Source organism: Primulina eburnea, chromosome 1, assembly GCF_022965805.1.
Source record: "Primulina eburnea isolate SZY01 chromosome 1, ASM2296580v1, whole genome shotgun sequence".
In the NCBI taxonomy this organism is placed as follows: domain Eukaryota; kingdom Viridiplantae; phylum Streptophyta; class Magnoliopsida; order Lamiales; family Gesneriaceae; genus Primulina; species Primulina eburnea.
In genome coordinates this window covers 4,253,486-4,268,920 of record NC_133101.1, presented here as the reverse complement: position 1 = coordinate 4,268,920, position 15,435 = coordinate 4,253,486, and the positions used below count along the sequence as shown (strand labels likewise).

Sequence of the window (15,435 nt, the reverse complement as noted above, 5' to 3'; positions counted from 1 at the left end):
AAGTAGTTCTAATATTTGATAAAAAAATAAAAAAATAAATTTTCTTTTTGAATTTTTAAGAAAAGAAGCTCAAAATCTGTCTTTTAATAAAGTATAAAATGCACAAAAATACTAGTTTTAATTTGTATAAAATTTAATAAAGTCAACATTAAAATTTATTTTAAATTTAATATATGTATATTTAACGTGTGCCAAGAAGATGAGCAAACAGTCAATGTTTCCTACTGCTAATTACTGCCTAGGCTCTTCCTAACAACCACCCACGCACTTTTATCCCTTTCCAATAGTAAATGAATAAATATAATATCATACTTAAAGACAAAAATTTGTGTGAGACGGTCTCACAGATCATATTTTATGAGAGAGAACTTTTATTTGAGTCCTCCATGAAAAAATATTATTTTTTATGGTAAAAGTATTATTTTTTATTGTGAATATAAGTAGGATTGACCCGTCAGATAAAGATTTGTGAGACCATCTCACAAGAGATCTACTCCATATTTAAACTTTAGAATATTCTTTTCTTCAAAATATAATAATACCATCTATAATATTTTCTTCAAAGTAATTTAAGAATAATAAACTTTGATATATCATCAAATTATTAAATTAACGATCATATCAACTCTCATTCACAACACTTTTAAAAATAATACATACACGTGTCGCGATAGCGGCACACGATTCCTAATCTCATCCAACGGCTTGGAGTGGTTTTCAACTAACGCATAAGACACCACTCCATGTCCAAATTTGCCTCTATTTATACATACCAAAAGTTAGCCAACACTCTCAGGAAATTCAGCTGCTCAGCTATAATATTTCATGAGCTTCGCGCATTTCCTAATTCTTGCGACATAATCAGCTAAAAATTTACTGTTTTTAATAAATTTTTATACAAAAAAAATAAGGGTTCTAGCTATTCCATCAAATTTCGTAACATAACATCGAGTATGGATTGTGTTGATCCCTTGAACTGGAATGCGGCGGCGGAGTCGCTCAAAGGGAACCACCTCGATGAAGTGAAGCGCATGGTGGAGGAGTACCGGAGGCCGGTGGTGCGGCTGGGGGGCGAGACGCTGACGATATCTCAGGTGGCCGCGGTGGCTGGCAGAGGGATGGGGGTGACGGTGGAGCTGGCGGAGACGGCGAGGGAGGGGGTGAAGGCCAGCAGTGATTGGGTTGTGGAGAGTATAGAGAAAGGGACAGACAGCTATGGGGTGACCACAGGGTTTGGCGCAACATCGCATAGGAGAACCAAACAAGGTGGTGCTCTACAAATTGAGCTCATTAGGTCAGCACGTAATTATATCATAAATAAGTTTCTGTTTATTTATTTAATTTTTTCTTTTATTAAATTATTGATCAAACATAAATTTATTGTTTTATTATATAATATCTACATATATGAAAGTGTTCCCAATATCAATATATATATATATATATATATGCAAAGAATTTCACATATTGTCTAAACCCAACTGTTGTTTTTAAATAATTGTTATAACGAACGAAAATGGATTTCTCGGTGGCCAACTCAAGATCACACGTGCCAAGTTAGGTCCATGCATGCATGTTATTTTCCGGCACCTCACGTGTACGGGAATAAAGCACATCAAAATTAAATGCGATAGAGGAATATGATTTTTGTGGAGAAGTTTCAATCGAATTTTGATAGAGGAATATGATTTTGTGGAGAAGTTTCAATCGAATTTAAACAAATTTGTGTGAGACGGTCTCACAGATCGTATTTGTGAGACAAATATTTTATTTGAGTCATTCATGAAAAAATATTATTTTTTTATGCCAAAAGTATTACTTTTTATTGTGAATATGAGCAGGGTTGACCCATCTCACATATTAAGATCTGTGAGACGGTCTCACGTACATGAGACTCGCTCTTTAAACAAATATATTTGAACTGGTTTAAATTGAGATGATGAATTTAAATTTCTTTAAAACAAAATCGTAATCAAAAGCAATTACATTTTTTTTGAGATCGTGATATTGAAATTCTTGATTTCCACCAGTCAATCTGAACGCAGAATAATAATTAATAGGATTGAATTAAAAAAAGATATATAATAAAATATTAATTTTCTAAAATTTTATACATAAATATTAAGAAAATAATTTTTTTTAATAAAAGTTAGTCGAGAACTTGAAGAAAAGCATTTTTTTTTTTTGTATTTCATCTTAATCGAGTGGTTATTATCACCACATTATGTAGAAAGAATAAATTTTTTTTTTGTTAAAATGTAAATATATCGACATATAATTGCTTTAAAAATATTATATATTCAGGGAAAATATCAGATAAATCCCATAAACTTATCTAATTCATTGGGACTGCTCGAGGAGGTGGATCTGATATATAAGTGATAATTTGTAACGATAATATATTATCTCGATCTTTGGCTTTCTCTGTGGCTCACCCCGTAAACGGATCTTTTTGGGTTTTCTAATACGACGTCAGTCATAAAATATCGTCACTCATATAATTATGGCAAAAACTTGTGTGAGACGGTCTCACATATCGTATTTTGTGAGACAGATCTTTATTTGGATAATCCAGTAAACAGTATTACTTTTTATGCTAAGAGTATTCCTTTTTATGCTAAGAGTATTACTTTTTATTGTGAATATGGGTAGGGTTGACCCGTCTCACAGATTGGGATCCGTGAAACAGTCTCACATGTGACCTACCCTATAATTATATCTCACAACTGAAAGGTTGTTTCTTTTTCTCTCCCAATACTGGAATATTCCACACCTGAAACTGATTTCTTTCGCCCCCAACACTCGAGCATATGATCTCCAAACTTAAATATCTTGATTTCTATTTCATATATGTATGTATATACTGAATTTTTAATATAAAAATATACTTTTATGTACAAGAACTTAGCTTGTTTATAATATATAATTAAACTAAAGTGTTTTTTTCCTTCTGTTTTTAATTTTGTGTTTAAATATTTATTTGACCAAATGTATGTAAGATTGTTTAGTTGGACTTGCGAATTTGAATTTTGAGGGATATATTTTCCACACACACCAAGATTATAATATCAAACCAAACAAATTTTCTTCTGAGATATCTTTCTTTAATCTGCTCAAAAATTGTGTGATTTTTTCTGCTTCAGGTTCCTCAATGCTGGAATCTTTGGCGATGACACTGAATCATGCCACACTCTGCCTCACTCAGCAACAAGAGCCTCAATGCTTGTAAGAATCAACACTTTACTTCAAGGCTACTCAGGCATCAGATTTGAGGTTTTAGAAGCCATTGCCAAATTGCTTAACAGCAACATAACCCCATGCTTGCCCCTTCGAGGCACTATCACGGCCTCCGGTGACCTAGTGCCATTGTCGTACATTGCCGGACTTCTACTGGGGCGTCCCAATGCCAAGGCTGTTGGGCCAAATGGGAAAGTCCTTGACCCCGCCCAAGCGTTCGCCCTTGCGGGTATTGACACTGGCTTCTTCGAGTTGCAACCGAAAGAAGGCCTTGCATTAGTGAATGGAACTGCAGTGGGTTCGGGCTTGGCCTCCGTAGTCCTTTTCGAGGCCAATATTCTTGCTGTTTTATCCGAGGTTCTGTCTGCTGTTTTTGCTGAAGTCATGCAGGGAAAGCCGGAATTTGTGGATCATTTGATACATAAACTAAAGCATCATCCCGGTCAGATTGAGGCCGCTGCTATAATGGAACATATTCTTGAGGGGAGTTCATATGTCAAACAATCACAAACGTATCATGAAATGGACCCTCTGCTGAAGCCGAAACAGGACAGGTACGCCCTTCGGACATCCCCGCAATGGCTAGGACCGCAGATTGAAGTCATTCGGGCAGCAACAAAGTCCATTGAAAGAGAGATCAATTCCGTGAATGACAATCCATTGATTGATGTATCAAGAAACAAGACCATTCATGGAGGAAATTTCCAGGGTACACCTATAGGAGTGTCTATGGATAATGCTCGTTTAGCAGTTGCCTCAATTGGGAAGCTCATGTTTGCACAATTCTCAGAGCTTGTGAATGACTTTTACAACAACGGGTTGACATCGAATATATCAGGCGGACGTGACCCAAGCCTGGATTATGGATTCAAAGGCGCTGAGATCGCCATGGCCGCTTACTGTTCCGAGCTGCAGTTCCTTGCCAATCCAGTTACTAACCATGTCCAGAGTGCTGAGCAACATAACCAAGATGTCAACTCTTTGGGGATGATTTCTTCGAGAAAAACAGCCGAAGCAGTCGACATATTGAAGCTCATGTCTTCAACTTTCTTGGTGGCATTGTGCCAGGCCATTGATCTGAGGCATTTGGAGGAGAATCTGAAAGTTGGAGTAAAAAATGCTGTCAGCCAAGTGGCTAGAAAAGTCCTGATCGCAAGCCAAAATGGTGAAATCCGTCCATCAAGATTTTGTGAGAAAGATCTGCTAAAAGTTGTCGACAGGGAGCATGCCTTTACCTATATCGATGATCCATGCAGTGCTAACTATCCATTGATGCAAAAACTAAGGCAGGTACTAGTCGATCACGCTTTGGCCAATGGCGAAAATGAGAAGCAGCTTAGCACATCTGTTTTCCATAAAATCAGTGCATTTGAGGAAGAACTGAACGCGCTTTTACCGGACGAAGTCGAAAGGGCTCGACTCAACTTGGAAAACGGAAAACCAAACATTGGTAATAGGATCAAGGAGTGCAGGTCGTATCCATTGTACAAGTTTGTGAGGGATGACTTGGGGACTACTTTCTTGACCGGCGAAAAGGCGCGGTCGCCCGGCGAAGACTTTGATAAGGTTTTTTCAGCCATTTGTGAAGGGAAACTGATTGATCCTTTGTTGGATTGTTTGAAGGGATGGGATGGTGCTCCTTCCAATTTGATCTTGTAAACATATATATGATCACTAACTTATTGTGCATGTATGGATTTTAGAAATTAATAAATATTTCCTCTTTTTTATTTTTATGTTTAATTTAAATTAGAAATCTGTTTCACCCATTCTTTTGTCAAATCTTATTCTTCTTTCTTTCATCTTCTTCTTCTTCTTTTTTTATTTATTTATAGATTAATACAATGAATTTTTCAAATCTTGTCAATTTAGAGTGGCAGTACAATTAATTGGAACTAATAATATTTTTTTAAACTCATGTAATCCTTACAATGTACGGTTCGATTTTTTGTCGTAAATTGAAACTAACTTGAACTACAAAAAATTATCAAACAGTATATTTTCTTAAAATTTTAGCTTAAAATTGATTTTTAATTGGATTTCATCGCTGCTTTATGGGACAAATATCTTGTCAGACGAGTTTATATGTGTGAGACGAATCGATCTGGTCTATATCTATAATGAAAATTAATACTTTTGTCATTAAAAATAAGAAATTTTCATCGGACAAATCTGATAGGATATATATCTCATGTAATTGACAATAAAAGTTTTGGAGAAACCACGAAGGTAACTCTTATAAAAAACATGTTGTATCGGCTTTTTTTAATTTAAAAAATAACAATGTGTCGGCTTTTAAATTTGTAAAGTCCATAAGGCCACGTCAATCTCCAACCACAAAATCTATTTTGGTATAAATTTTACACTAAAATAGTGCGATTTCTGCACCAAATACAACATTCATCTCCAATTCATTTACTTCAAATCTTAGAATATTATCGAAATATTCTTTTTATTTTCAACATATTTACTTCAATCTTTGTATTTGTATTGTGTTTCAAGTTGTATTTGTATTTCGATTATCTTTTTCAATTTATTTATGAAATGTACTGTTCTATTAATTTTTTTGCATTTGTATTAAAATTATATTAATTATTAATCATTAAATCAAATTAGTTCTTAATTAATAATGATTAACATAAATAAATAAATATTTTAAAAATCAACAATTATTATTTTAAATTTATATGATTAAATATGTAATTATTAAAATAATAAATATTATATAATTATTTAAATAATATTTATATTTTTAATACAAATATTTATAATAAATATAAATAAAAAATTAAAAAGAAAAAGAAAAAAAGGGGAATTTGGCGCCGGGAGTGAGGCTGCGCAGCCTCGCCCAATTTGGCGCAGCGCAGGGGTTTGTTTCTTTTTTCTTTTTTTTTTTTAATTTTTTTTTTAAAGGACAACTCAAAGGACAGCCCAAAACTTAACTGTCAAAATAAATTATTCGATTTTTTTTATATAGTTTATAAAATTCAATTGAATCATCCTTACATTTGAGTGAGTCTCATGTGAGACCGTCTCACGGATCATAATCCGTGAGACGGGTCAACCCTACCCATATTCACAATAAAAAGTAATACTCTTAGCATAAAAAGTAATACTTTTTCATGGGTGACCCAAATAAGAGCTCCGTCTCACGAATATGACCCGTGAGACCGTCTCACACAAGTTTTTACCCTTACATTTTGTTACACGTATGCCAAAGTTTATAATAATAATATTTATTAAAAATATTACTATGATAGATATGAGATATTATAAAATTTAAAAATTTCAAATAAGATCTATTTTTTAAATAATAAATTAGTTTGACATCTAATCTTATATATTTAAAATTTATAACCTTCGGGAAGTGATCTTCCACCTGTATGAACCACATCGTATTCAGACAAATTCAGTAAAATAAAAGAAATCCTTCATTTTGCTCTCTCGCCACGTACCTCTTTTCGTTCGATTTTCTGCTACGTAAACCTGCTACACTCTTCTTTCTATAATATAATATATGTGTACATACATATTCGCATAATCTTCTCTCCGAACGAAGATTTCAGTCTTGAATCTTGATCAAGAAACACTGAGTTGAAACCAACATGGCAATGGCTTCTAGCTCCAATCCCCTCCTCTTTCCCACAAAGTCGACCAAACAAATCACCAGAACCCCACGATTTTCATGCAAAAGCACTCTCCTCCACAGCAGCAAAACAACCCATCTCTCCACAGACCAAAACTACAAGCTCCTATGGAAGCAGGAGCTCCAAACAGCTTACCCGTCCCATTTCTCAGCTCTGGAGAAAGAGATCGAAGAAGACGACGAGAGATTTCAGGAGCTCGTGGACAGCAGGTGTGTGGACAACTTCAGAATGCTGGTGGTTGATTCCGTGCAGGAGGCGCGATCGGGGCACCCTGGAATGGCGATGGGGATGGCGGAGGTTGGATACTTGCTGTACAGGCACGTCCTGAGGTACAATCCCAAGGATCCCGGGTGGTTTGATCGGGATAGATTTGTTCTCAGTGCCGGCCATGGCTGTCTGCTTCAGTATGTTTGCCTTCATCTTGCTGGGTTTCAGTCTATTCAGGTTTTTTTTTTCGTTTTCTCTGTGCTTCTTGCTTTGATCTTCCTGGCCTTTTTTTTTTTGATTAATCATCATGATTGATATAGTGTTACGAATACATTGATTCACAGGAAGCTAATATAGAATATAGATAATTTTTAAAAGTAGATATTGTGAATGTTGCTGAAACAGTTATTAGTGTTATCGCATTCAACGTGATCATAGATGCATCAGATTTGGATGAAAAAGTAGTGTTTTTTGGGGTGGAAAGGTAGCAGAGGGCGTGATTTCGCCACAATGGGTCGCCTTTTTCCGAGTAAATTCCATCTTTAATACATTGAGAATAACGTTTTTTTTTTTTGCGTTTTAGTTACTTTTGCTTCAGTAATAGTTTGATTCAGGGATTTCGGAATTTAATTCTGATGTGGTTCCACGCTCCTTAAAAGAAGTCATTCTCCTTTATGCTTTCGTTTTGGGTAAAATGGTTTGTCTTGATTGTAATATCGTCTTACAGATATGGACATAGTTTTGTTAATGGGGCAATGAAATTCAAACAAAACATTTTCGAAATATATCGCTCTTCACTGCTCTTCCCAGTTTTTGGTGTTCCGTGTGTGTGAATTAATGCATTTTGAAGGGGTTTTCTAGCTATTCTATCTGGACTACGATGCTTACACCATGTGTGCAGTAACCTTTTTTAGGATGTACCTATTGAACAGTGGTGGCCGGTCCTGTTCTGCGTGACCTCTCTGTTCATGATAGTCGCCTTCCATTCAATCATGGAAATAATCACGACCATCGAAGAAGTGAGCCAAAGAATTTAGTTTAGGATCGAGTGTCTAAATCCATTATAATCACGACCATTGAAGAAGTGAGCCAAAGAATTTAGTTTAGGATCGAGTGCTTAATTTATTTTGGGCGACTCTTATATTTTTTCAATAGAGTGATTCCATCTAGCTAGGCCTTCATTTTGGAGTTTGGTAATCATGGTTTCTCCTGCGTTTCTCTCCATTTATTAATCTGATTCGGTGCTTTTCGATTTTATGTATTACCGAGAGGAGTTGCAAAAGGATATATAGTCTATTAAGTTGAGGTTCACCTTGATTAAAAAATTTGACTGTCTTATGGGCAACAACTATTGTACATATTAAGGATTTCATGAATTTTCGGATATTAGCACTGTTTTATAGGTCTTATTGGTACATATTTCTTTCTTGAAATGACTGCAACCTGAGGCAGAGTGATAATGTTTTCTGGTTACTTTTTCATCAACTTGTTTATTTGAATATCTATTTGTTCATTCTTGAATTGTCCAGATTGAGGACCTCAAACGGTTGTGTAAACTTGGAAGTAACACGCCCGGCCATCCAGAGAATGTAGTGACAGATGGAATTGAAGTCACCACTGGTAACGATCTAAGATGACCTAATTTCCTTAATTTTTCAGGCCTTGGGGTGGGTAATGATGTCGTGTACCAAGTACAATAATTAGAGTATTCTGGAAAAGACTCAATTGTTGGATTAAAATATGGTGCTTGAGTAATTGCTAAAACATCCATCTAGACTCATGTAAAAGTTTCTGCTTTTTTCTAAAAGAATGTTAATGTTCAAGAACTTGATTTTTGACGTTGATAGTATTGAAAGTAATAGTGAAAGTGAAGATCTGAGTGCAAACGGTAGGTTCGAAAACATTAGCTGTTGGAGGGGACGTGACGATTTCTTTGGCCATCTGAGGATTGGCCCTTGAGTAAAAAGGCAGAAGAGAATCTGTCTGCAAGAACCATCGGTCAAGCAGAGATGAAAGTTGAGCTTAGTGATTTATGGTGCTGAGGGCCATTTTTTTTGTTGACAAGTGTTTTTTTATAGAATTATATCAAGTTAAGTACAAAACTCTGCCTAATTAAAGTGTTTCAATGTTTTTTGTTAAACAACAGGGCCCCTAGGACAAGGAGTAGCAAACGCCGTTGGTCTAGCGCTTGTTGAAGCCCACTTAGCAGCCAGGTTCAACAAACCAGATATTACAATCGTAGACCATCGAACGTAAGCTTAAAACTAAGACAAAAACTAAATAATTTTGAGTACAAGACAAGTAGTATATTGCATTTGTTATTACAGGTATTGCATCATGGGTGATGGCTGTGCCATGGAAGGAATTTCACACTGAAGCAGCATCGCTGGCAGCACATTGGCGGCTTAATAAGCTTACATTAATTTATGATGATAATAGTAGCACAATTGATGGTTCCACCAACCTTGCGTTTTCTGAGGATATATCGTTACGATTTAAGGCACTGGGTTGGAATACAATAACCATAGATGATACACGTGGAGACATGAAATCCCTTAAAAACTGCTCTGTTGGAAGCTTACAAGGAAAACCGAAGGCCAACTTTTATACAGGTATGTGGTCAACTGGAAATCTTGAGTATATGTAAGAGTTCTTATCTTCGTCTTGAATCGACCATGGTTTCTTTTCTTTCCTATTTTTGTTTGATTCTACTGGTACCAACGGATAAACAAATGAATTTAGGTGAAGACGCGCATAGGAAAATTGTCGAAAAAGGAAGGAACTTCAAAAGCACACCATGGTGTCTTTGATGAAGAAGATGAGAAACAGATGAAGCAGAAGATTATGTGGGAGGATCGAGACCGGTTCCATGTGATTCCTATGACATATAGGTATAAATTACTGCGCCTAGTGTTACTTATGATGTATAAACTAAGATAATATGAACCCATCTGATCTTGCCTGAAGAAGCAGGGTATGCGATAAATGTCAAATTAATATAGTAACGTCGATTGTTTGAAACTGTGTGTATGCATTTGAAGGGAAATGCAAGCCCAAGGCGATTATGGAGAAGCATTGGAAAAGGAGTGGCATTCTAAATTGAGTTGTTACAAAAGCAAATACCCTGAAGAAGCAGCAGAGTTCCAGGTTCTTCTAAATGGAGGATTGGTGCCGGGTTGGGAAAATTCGTTGCCGGTATGAATGCTTGGATCCAAGATTTTGTCATGCTGAACGAAAAAATTAAGTTTTGAAATTATGTTGTCCTTTGCGATCAATTGAAATTATGTTTTATTTCCTTCAAAACGGTCCCTTAATTGAGTGTTGAATTTGTTCAGACATGGTCTGCATCCGACCCTCTCGATGCAACACGGGGCTACTCCGAGAAGTGCTTAAACCATCTTGCAAAAGTTCTCCCAGGCTTTGTCGGTGGAAGTGCAGATCTTGCTTCCTCTAACAAAGCCTATCTACACGGCTACGGTGATTTTCAGCTGCCTGCCTCTCCATGGGGTCGAAACATCAGATATGGTGTGAGGGAACATGCCATGGCCGGAATTTCAAATGGCATCGCATTGCATGGTAGCGGTCTGATTCCATTTGCGGCAACCTTCCTTGTCTTCTCTGATTACATGAAGAACTCGATCAGGCTATCTGCCCTAAGTCAAGCCGGAGTCATCTATGTAATGACTCATGACTCAATTGGGTTGGGAGAAGATGGGCCAACACACCAGCCGGTTGAGCAGCTCGCTGGCTTACGAGCTATTCCACGGCTTCTAGTTTTCCGCCCAGCAGATGGGAATGAGACCTCCGGTGCATACAAAGTAGCTGTTGCGAATCGAGACGTGCCAAGTCTGATTGCCTTGTCAAGGCAAAAAGTAGCGGCACATGTGGAAGGAACGGATGCTGATGCAGTAGCAAGGGGTGGTTATATAGTGAGTGACAACTCTGGGCAAGATTTACCGGACATCATATTGATCGGTACGGGATCTGAGTTGTGTCTTTGTGAAAGTAGTGCGGATGTTCTGAGGAAAGAAGGGCAGAAGGTGAGAGTCGTTTCGCTAGTGTGTTGGAGGCTCTTCGACAGGCAGCCTGTCGAGTACAAAGAGCACATCTTGCCGCGGAGCGTAACTAAGCGCCTTAGTGTCGAGGCTAGCTATCCTCTGGGATGGAGGGAGTATGTTGGACAAGAAGGTGTGATTCTTGGTGTGGAGGAATTTGGTGCCAGTGGAGCTTATTTGGACACTTTTAAAAAGTACGGTTTTACAGAAGAGAATATTACCAGGATCGCTCGGGAACTTCTGTCAAAATAATGGCCAAATTTTGGGTCTTCTAGTAATAATATCATCACTCATATACGTTGGATTAGGGAAATTAAGAGTGTTCAAAATAAATAAATTGCATGGATATATTATTCTTTTTGTCAACCGGAAATAAGGAAAGTGATAATATATACTGAAATAATTGTCATGCATATAAATTGTATATTTTGATTTAATAGGAGAATTATAAATGCAAATAATTATATTTTCAACCATATTAAAGTCATGGAAAATAACTTTTGTTTTTTTTTATTAACTTTTCTTACTTTGGGTGGAAATGGTTTATTAAGTTTGGTTTTGTTGTATTAACTTCGAATTTTAATTTTAATTGTCTTTATGTGTAATAATAATGGATCCAAAAACCCAAAAATTTATTTATTTCGAAATATGATATTCCATTCACAGTTTTCCACCCAGTGAAAAGATCGGTATACCAAAGTAAAGAAGCCAAAAGATGTGACACAGGACACAATAGGTTTGATTTATAAATAATATTACATGCATGTGGACTCTCGAGATTCAAGTTCGGATTTGGATTTTCTTGAATTTCATATTACAATAATAGTAGGTAAAATATTGATTGAAATCACAGATTTCGAAAATTTTTATTCGAATTTACATAGTCCAGATGCTGCTAAATGTGGGATATATATAATCAAATATTTCCACCCATGATCTTCATTGTTTAGGTAATCCGTAATCCCAAATCTTCTCTTGGAATTTTGGCCCCCATATACATATACATGCACATATATATATATAGATGATATTAATTTCAGATTTTCTGACCATCATCCCAAATTAACGTTATTTTTCCCCGCAATTTAAAAAAATCAAGGCGGTATGTAATAAAAGTTTAAGAAATCCGATTTTCCATATAAAACCCTATTATGATAATTCAATATTTGTCATGATGGTTGACTACATATTTCATTTTCCCACTTATTTATTTGAAGGATGTGCATGAAACAAAGTTAATTCAATACATAAACAAATAAATCAAACCTCATCGTCGTGGTATATATATACAACATGATCAAACTCGCTTTACTATCGCTCATCCTTTACGCAAATCTTGTCCAGACGACGACACTCGAAAAGGCGGCGACATGTTCTTCGTCGCATATGGTCACGGTTCATGTCGTCAGTCATCTTCCTCCGAATTCTGAAAAACTATTCGTTCATTGTGCCTCCTCGGACGACGATCTGGGAAACATTGCATTGTATCCTAACAAGGAATTTCACTTCAGTTTCTGCGTGATACCGTTTTCTACCTTGTTTTCTTGTGATCTCCAGTGGGGATTGTATTACAAGTCTTTCGACGTTTTTAATTCGGAACAGTCCGGCGGTCCGTGTAGTCAGGGGAAGTGCATTTGGTCAGCGGTGAACGATGGTATTGCTTTAGCAGGAAACCTAGTTTATCATTGGGATAAGTATTGAGAAGTGCTGATTATACATTTTGATTATCTTTGTATTCCATGTTACATACATAAATAAAATTTAATAATTTGGTGATTTTATGTTGCTTCTCCTGTAAATTCATGTTTCTCGTGTAATATCATTGTCCCACCTGAGTTAAAAATAAAAGTTTAATTCTTTATTTTAATTAATTTAATAACCTTTCACAATATTTTTTTTTTTGGTCAGGGATACTAGTATACATTAGTTATACATGTTTTGGTCAAATATACCGATTTTGGTTTGGGATTTTCTCCATGATATTGATTGATTATATATATATATATATATATATATATATATATATATGTACCGTGATCAAACTAGCTTTCCCATCGCTCATCCTTTATACAAATCTTGTCCAAACAACGACATGGATATTCGAGAAAAAGGTAAAAACTTGTGTGAAACGGTCTCACGGATCGTATTTGTGAGACGGATTTCTTATTTGAGTTATCCATGAAAAGGTTTTACTTTTTATGCTAAGGCATTGTTTGGTACATGAGATAAGAGAGAGATTGATAAATAATCCTTCTTATCCCATGTTTGGTACATTTTTAAAAAGCTCATGATAATATCATGGGCCCTTGATAAATAATTTTTTAGAAGGATAAATTATCCCTAATAGAAGGTGTGATAATTTTAATTTAATGATAAAATACACTACAAATGACTTAATTACCCTCAATTTATAATGATTTTTTATAAATCTATGCTAGTAGGTAGAAATTTAAATCAAATAAATATTTTATTTATTTTTATATATTATATAATATGATAATTATATAAATGAATTCGAGATAATTATATAAATAATTTTTATAAATCTCAATAAAATTATTAGTATCACTCGATTAACCTTAAAAATTGATATTTGACTTGACTCAAAAAATCAAGGGCTCAATTATCATATTATATAATATATAAAATTAGGTAAAAATAACTAAATCATGCAAGTACTATCGACACATGAACATATAGAAAATATGAACTCAAACATCAACTTTGAAATTATAAAATTTATTATGATAAGGTTAATTTTGTCATTACAATCTAATATATAAATTTAATCACTCTTATTAAAATCATACCAAACATTAAATATAATATCCTACATCTTATTTATCTTTTACTTATCCTTATATTATCTATCACATGTTTGTCTTATCATGTGTACCAAACTATGCCTAAGAGTATTATTTTTTATTGTAAATATGAGTATGGTTGACTCGTCTTGAGAAAATGGTTATTTTTTAAAAAAATTAAAAAAACATGAAATTTACAAAAAAATGACATTTTTTAAAAATTTGGAATCTCGAGATTATTTTTAAATTTGCGACGTATATAAAAAAAAAATTAAAGATGGCAAAACGAGTCCTTCCAAACCGATCAGCCACATCCCGCCATCAAATGGGTGGGCGAAACGAAAATCTTGGCCCAACCCAACCCTTAACGAGTTAGGTTGGGTTAACTCGTCAAAATGTTTTTTAATGAAAAAAAATATAAAAAAGAAAGTAAATGTTGTATGTACAAAAAAACGTTGGCATAAAAATAATATTTTCATGGGTTTGGTCGAGTAGGAGATGTGTAATGAAATTGACTCGTGTGACAGTATCACATGAGTTTTGTGTATAACACACATACACACTCTATATTATAAAGAGTAAAGACGAAGCACCTTAGAAAATTACCTTGATATGATCACTTCAAAGTTACAAAACCACCCTTAATTTTATTAATTACTAATTATTTATACGATAACTTATCCAAAAGCGAATGCTGCTATTTTAAATAGAGTAGATCTCATTTGAAACCGTCTCACGGATCTTAATCCGTGAGACAGGTCAACCCCACCCATATTCACAATAAAAAGTAATACTTTTAGCATGAAAAGTAATACTTTTTAATGGATGACCCAAATAAGAGATCCGTCTCACAAATATAACCCGTGAGACCGTCTCACACAAGTTTTTGCCATACATATAATAGATGAGTGACATAATGAATGAACATCATATAAAGCTGTATATAAATTATCTTATTTTACATAATTATCCTGACAAGTGAAATCTTACAAACTCCTATATCTGAAAGATTTTTCAAATATGGTGGAACCAAGAGTTTAAACCAAAATTTTCTAAAATGTGGAGGCAAACAAATATTTTTAGACAAAAATATACTTTCTTCGTCTCAATTCCCAAATGTAAACAACTATTTTTTTAATTATCAAATATATATTTCAGTTTCCATAATTTTTTACCAATCTATATCTATCGTTAAATACTTCGAATTTTTTTATTCTGTTAAAAAACTAAATACATAAAGGTAAATGATTTTTTTATATTATTTTTCCAATAATTTTTTAAACCTCCAAGAGGATATATTATAATAAGAAACACATTTATGTTTTTTAATTAATTATAATTTCAATTTAATAACATACCAGACCCTTATACAAATCCTGCTGGTGACAAGTCGAGGGGGCTTGGGTAATATCTGGTTCGGGAAGTTTTGGGTTGGGTTTACTTAATTTTGCTTTCGGATTTTGTGCTTTTTGACTCCTTTTCTCT

General features: G+C 34.7%; 1 protein-coding gene and 1 pseudogene across 1 annotated transcript; both read left to right on the top strand.

Moving 5' to 3' along the window:
• The first annotated feature begins 801 nt into the window (after positions 1-801).
• LOC140823229 (phenylalanine ammonia-lyase-like) lies at positions 802-4,967 on the top strand. Its single transcript, XM_073184459.1, has 2 exons — positions 802-1,294; positions 3,144-4,967. The coding sequence occupies exons 1-2, from the start codon at positions 954-956 to the stop codon at positions 4,894-4,896; spliced, it is 2,094 nt and encodes a 697-aa protein (XP_073040560.1). The 5' UTR covers positions 802-953; the 3' UTR covers positions 4,897-4,967.
• A 1,754-nt stretch (positions 4,968-6,721) lies between these two features.
• LOC140823227 (transketolase, chloroplastic-like) lies at positions 6,722-11,512 on the top strand (annotated as a pseudogene).
• The last annotated feature ends 3,923 nt before the right edge of the window (positions 11,513-15,435 follow it).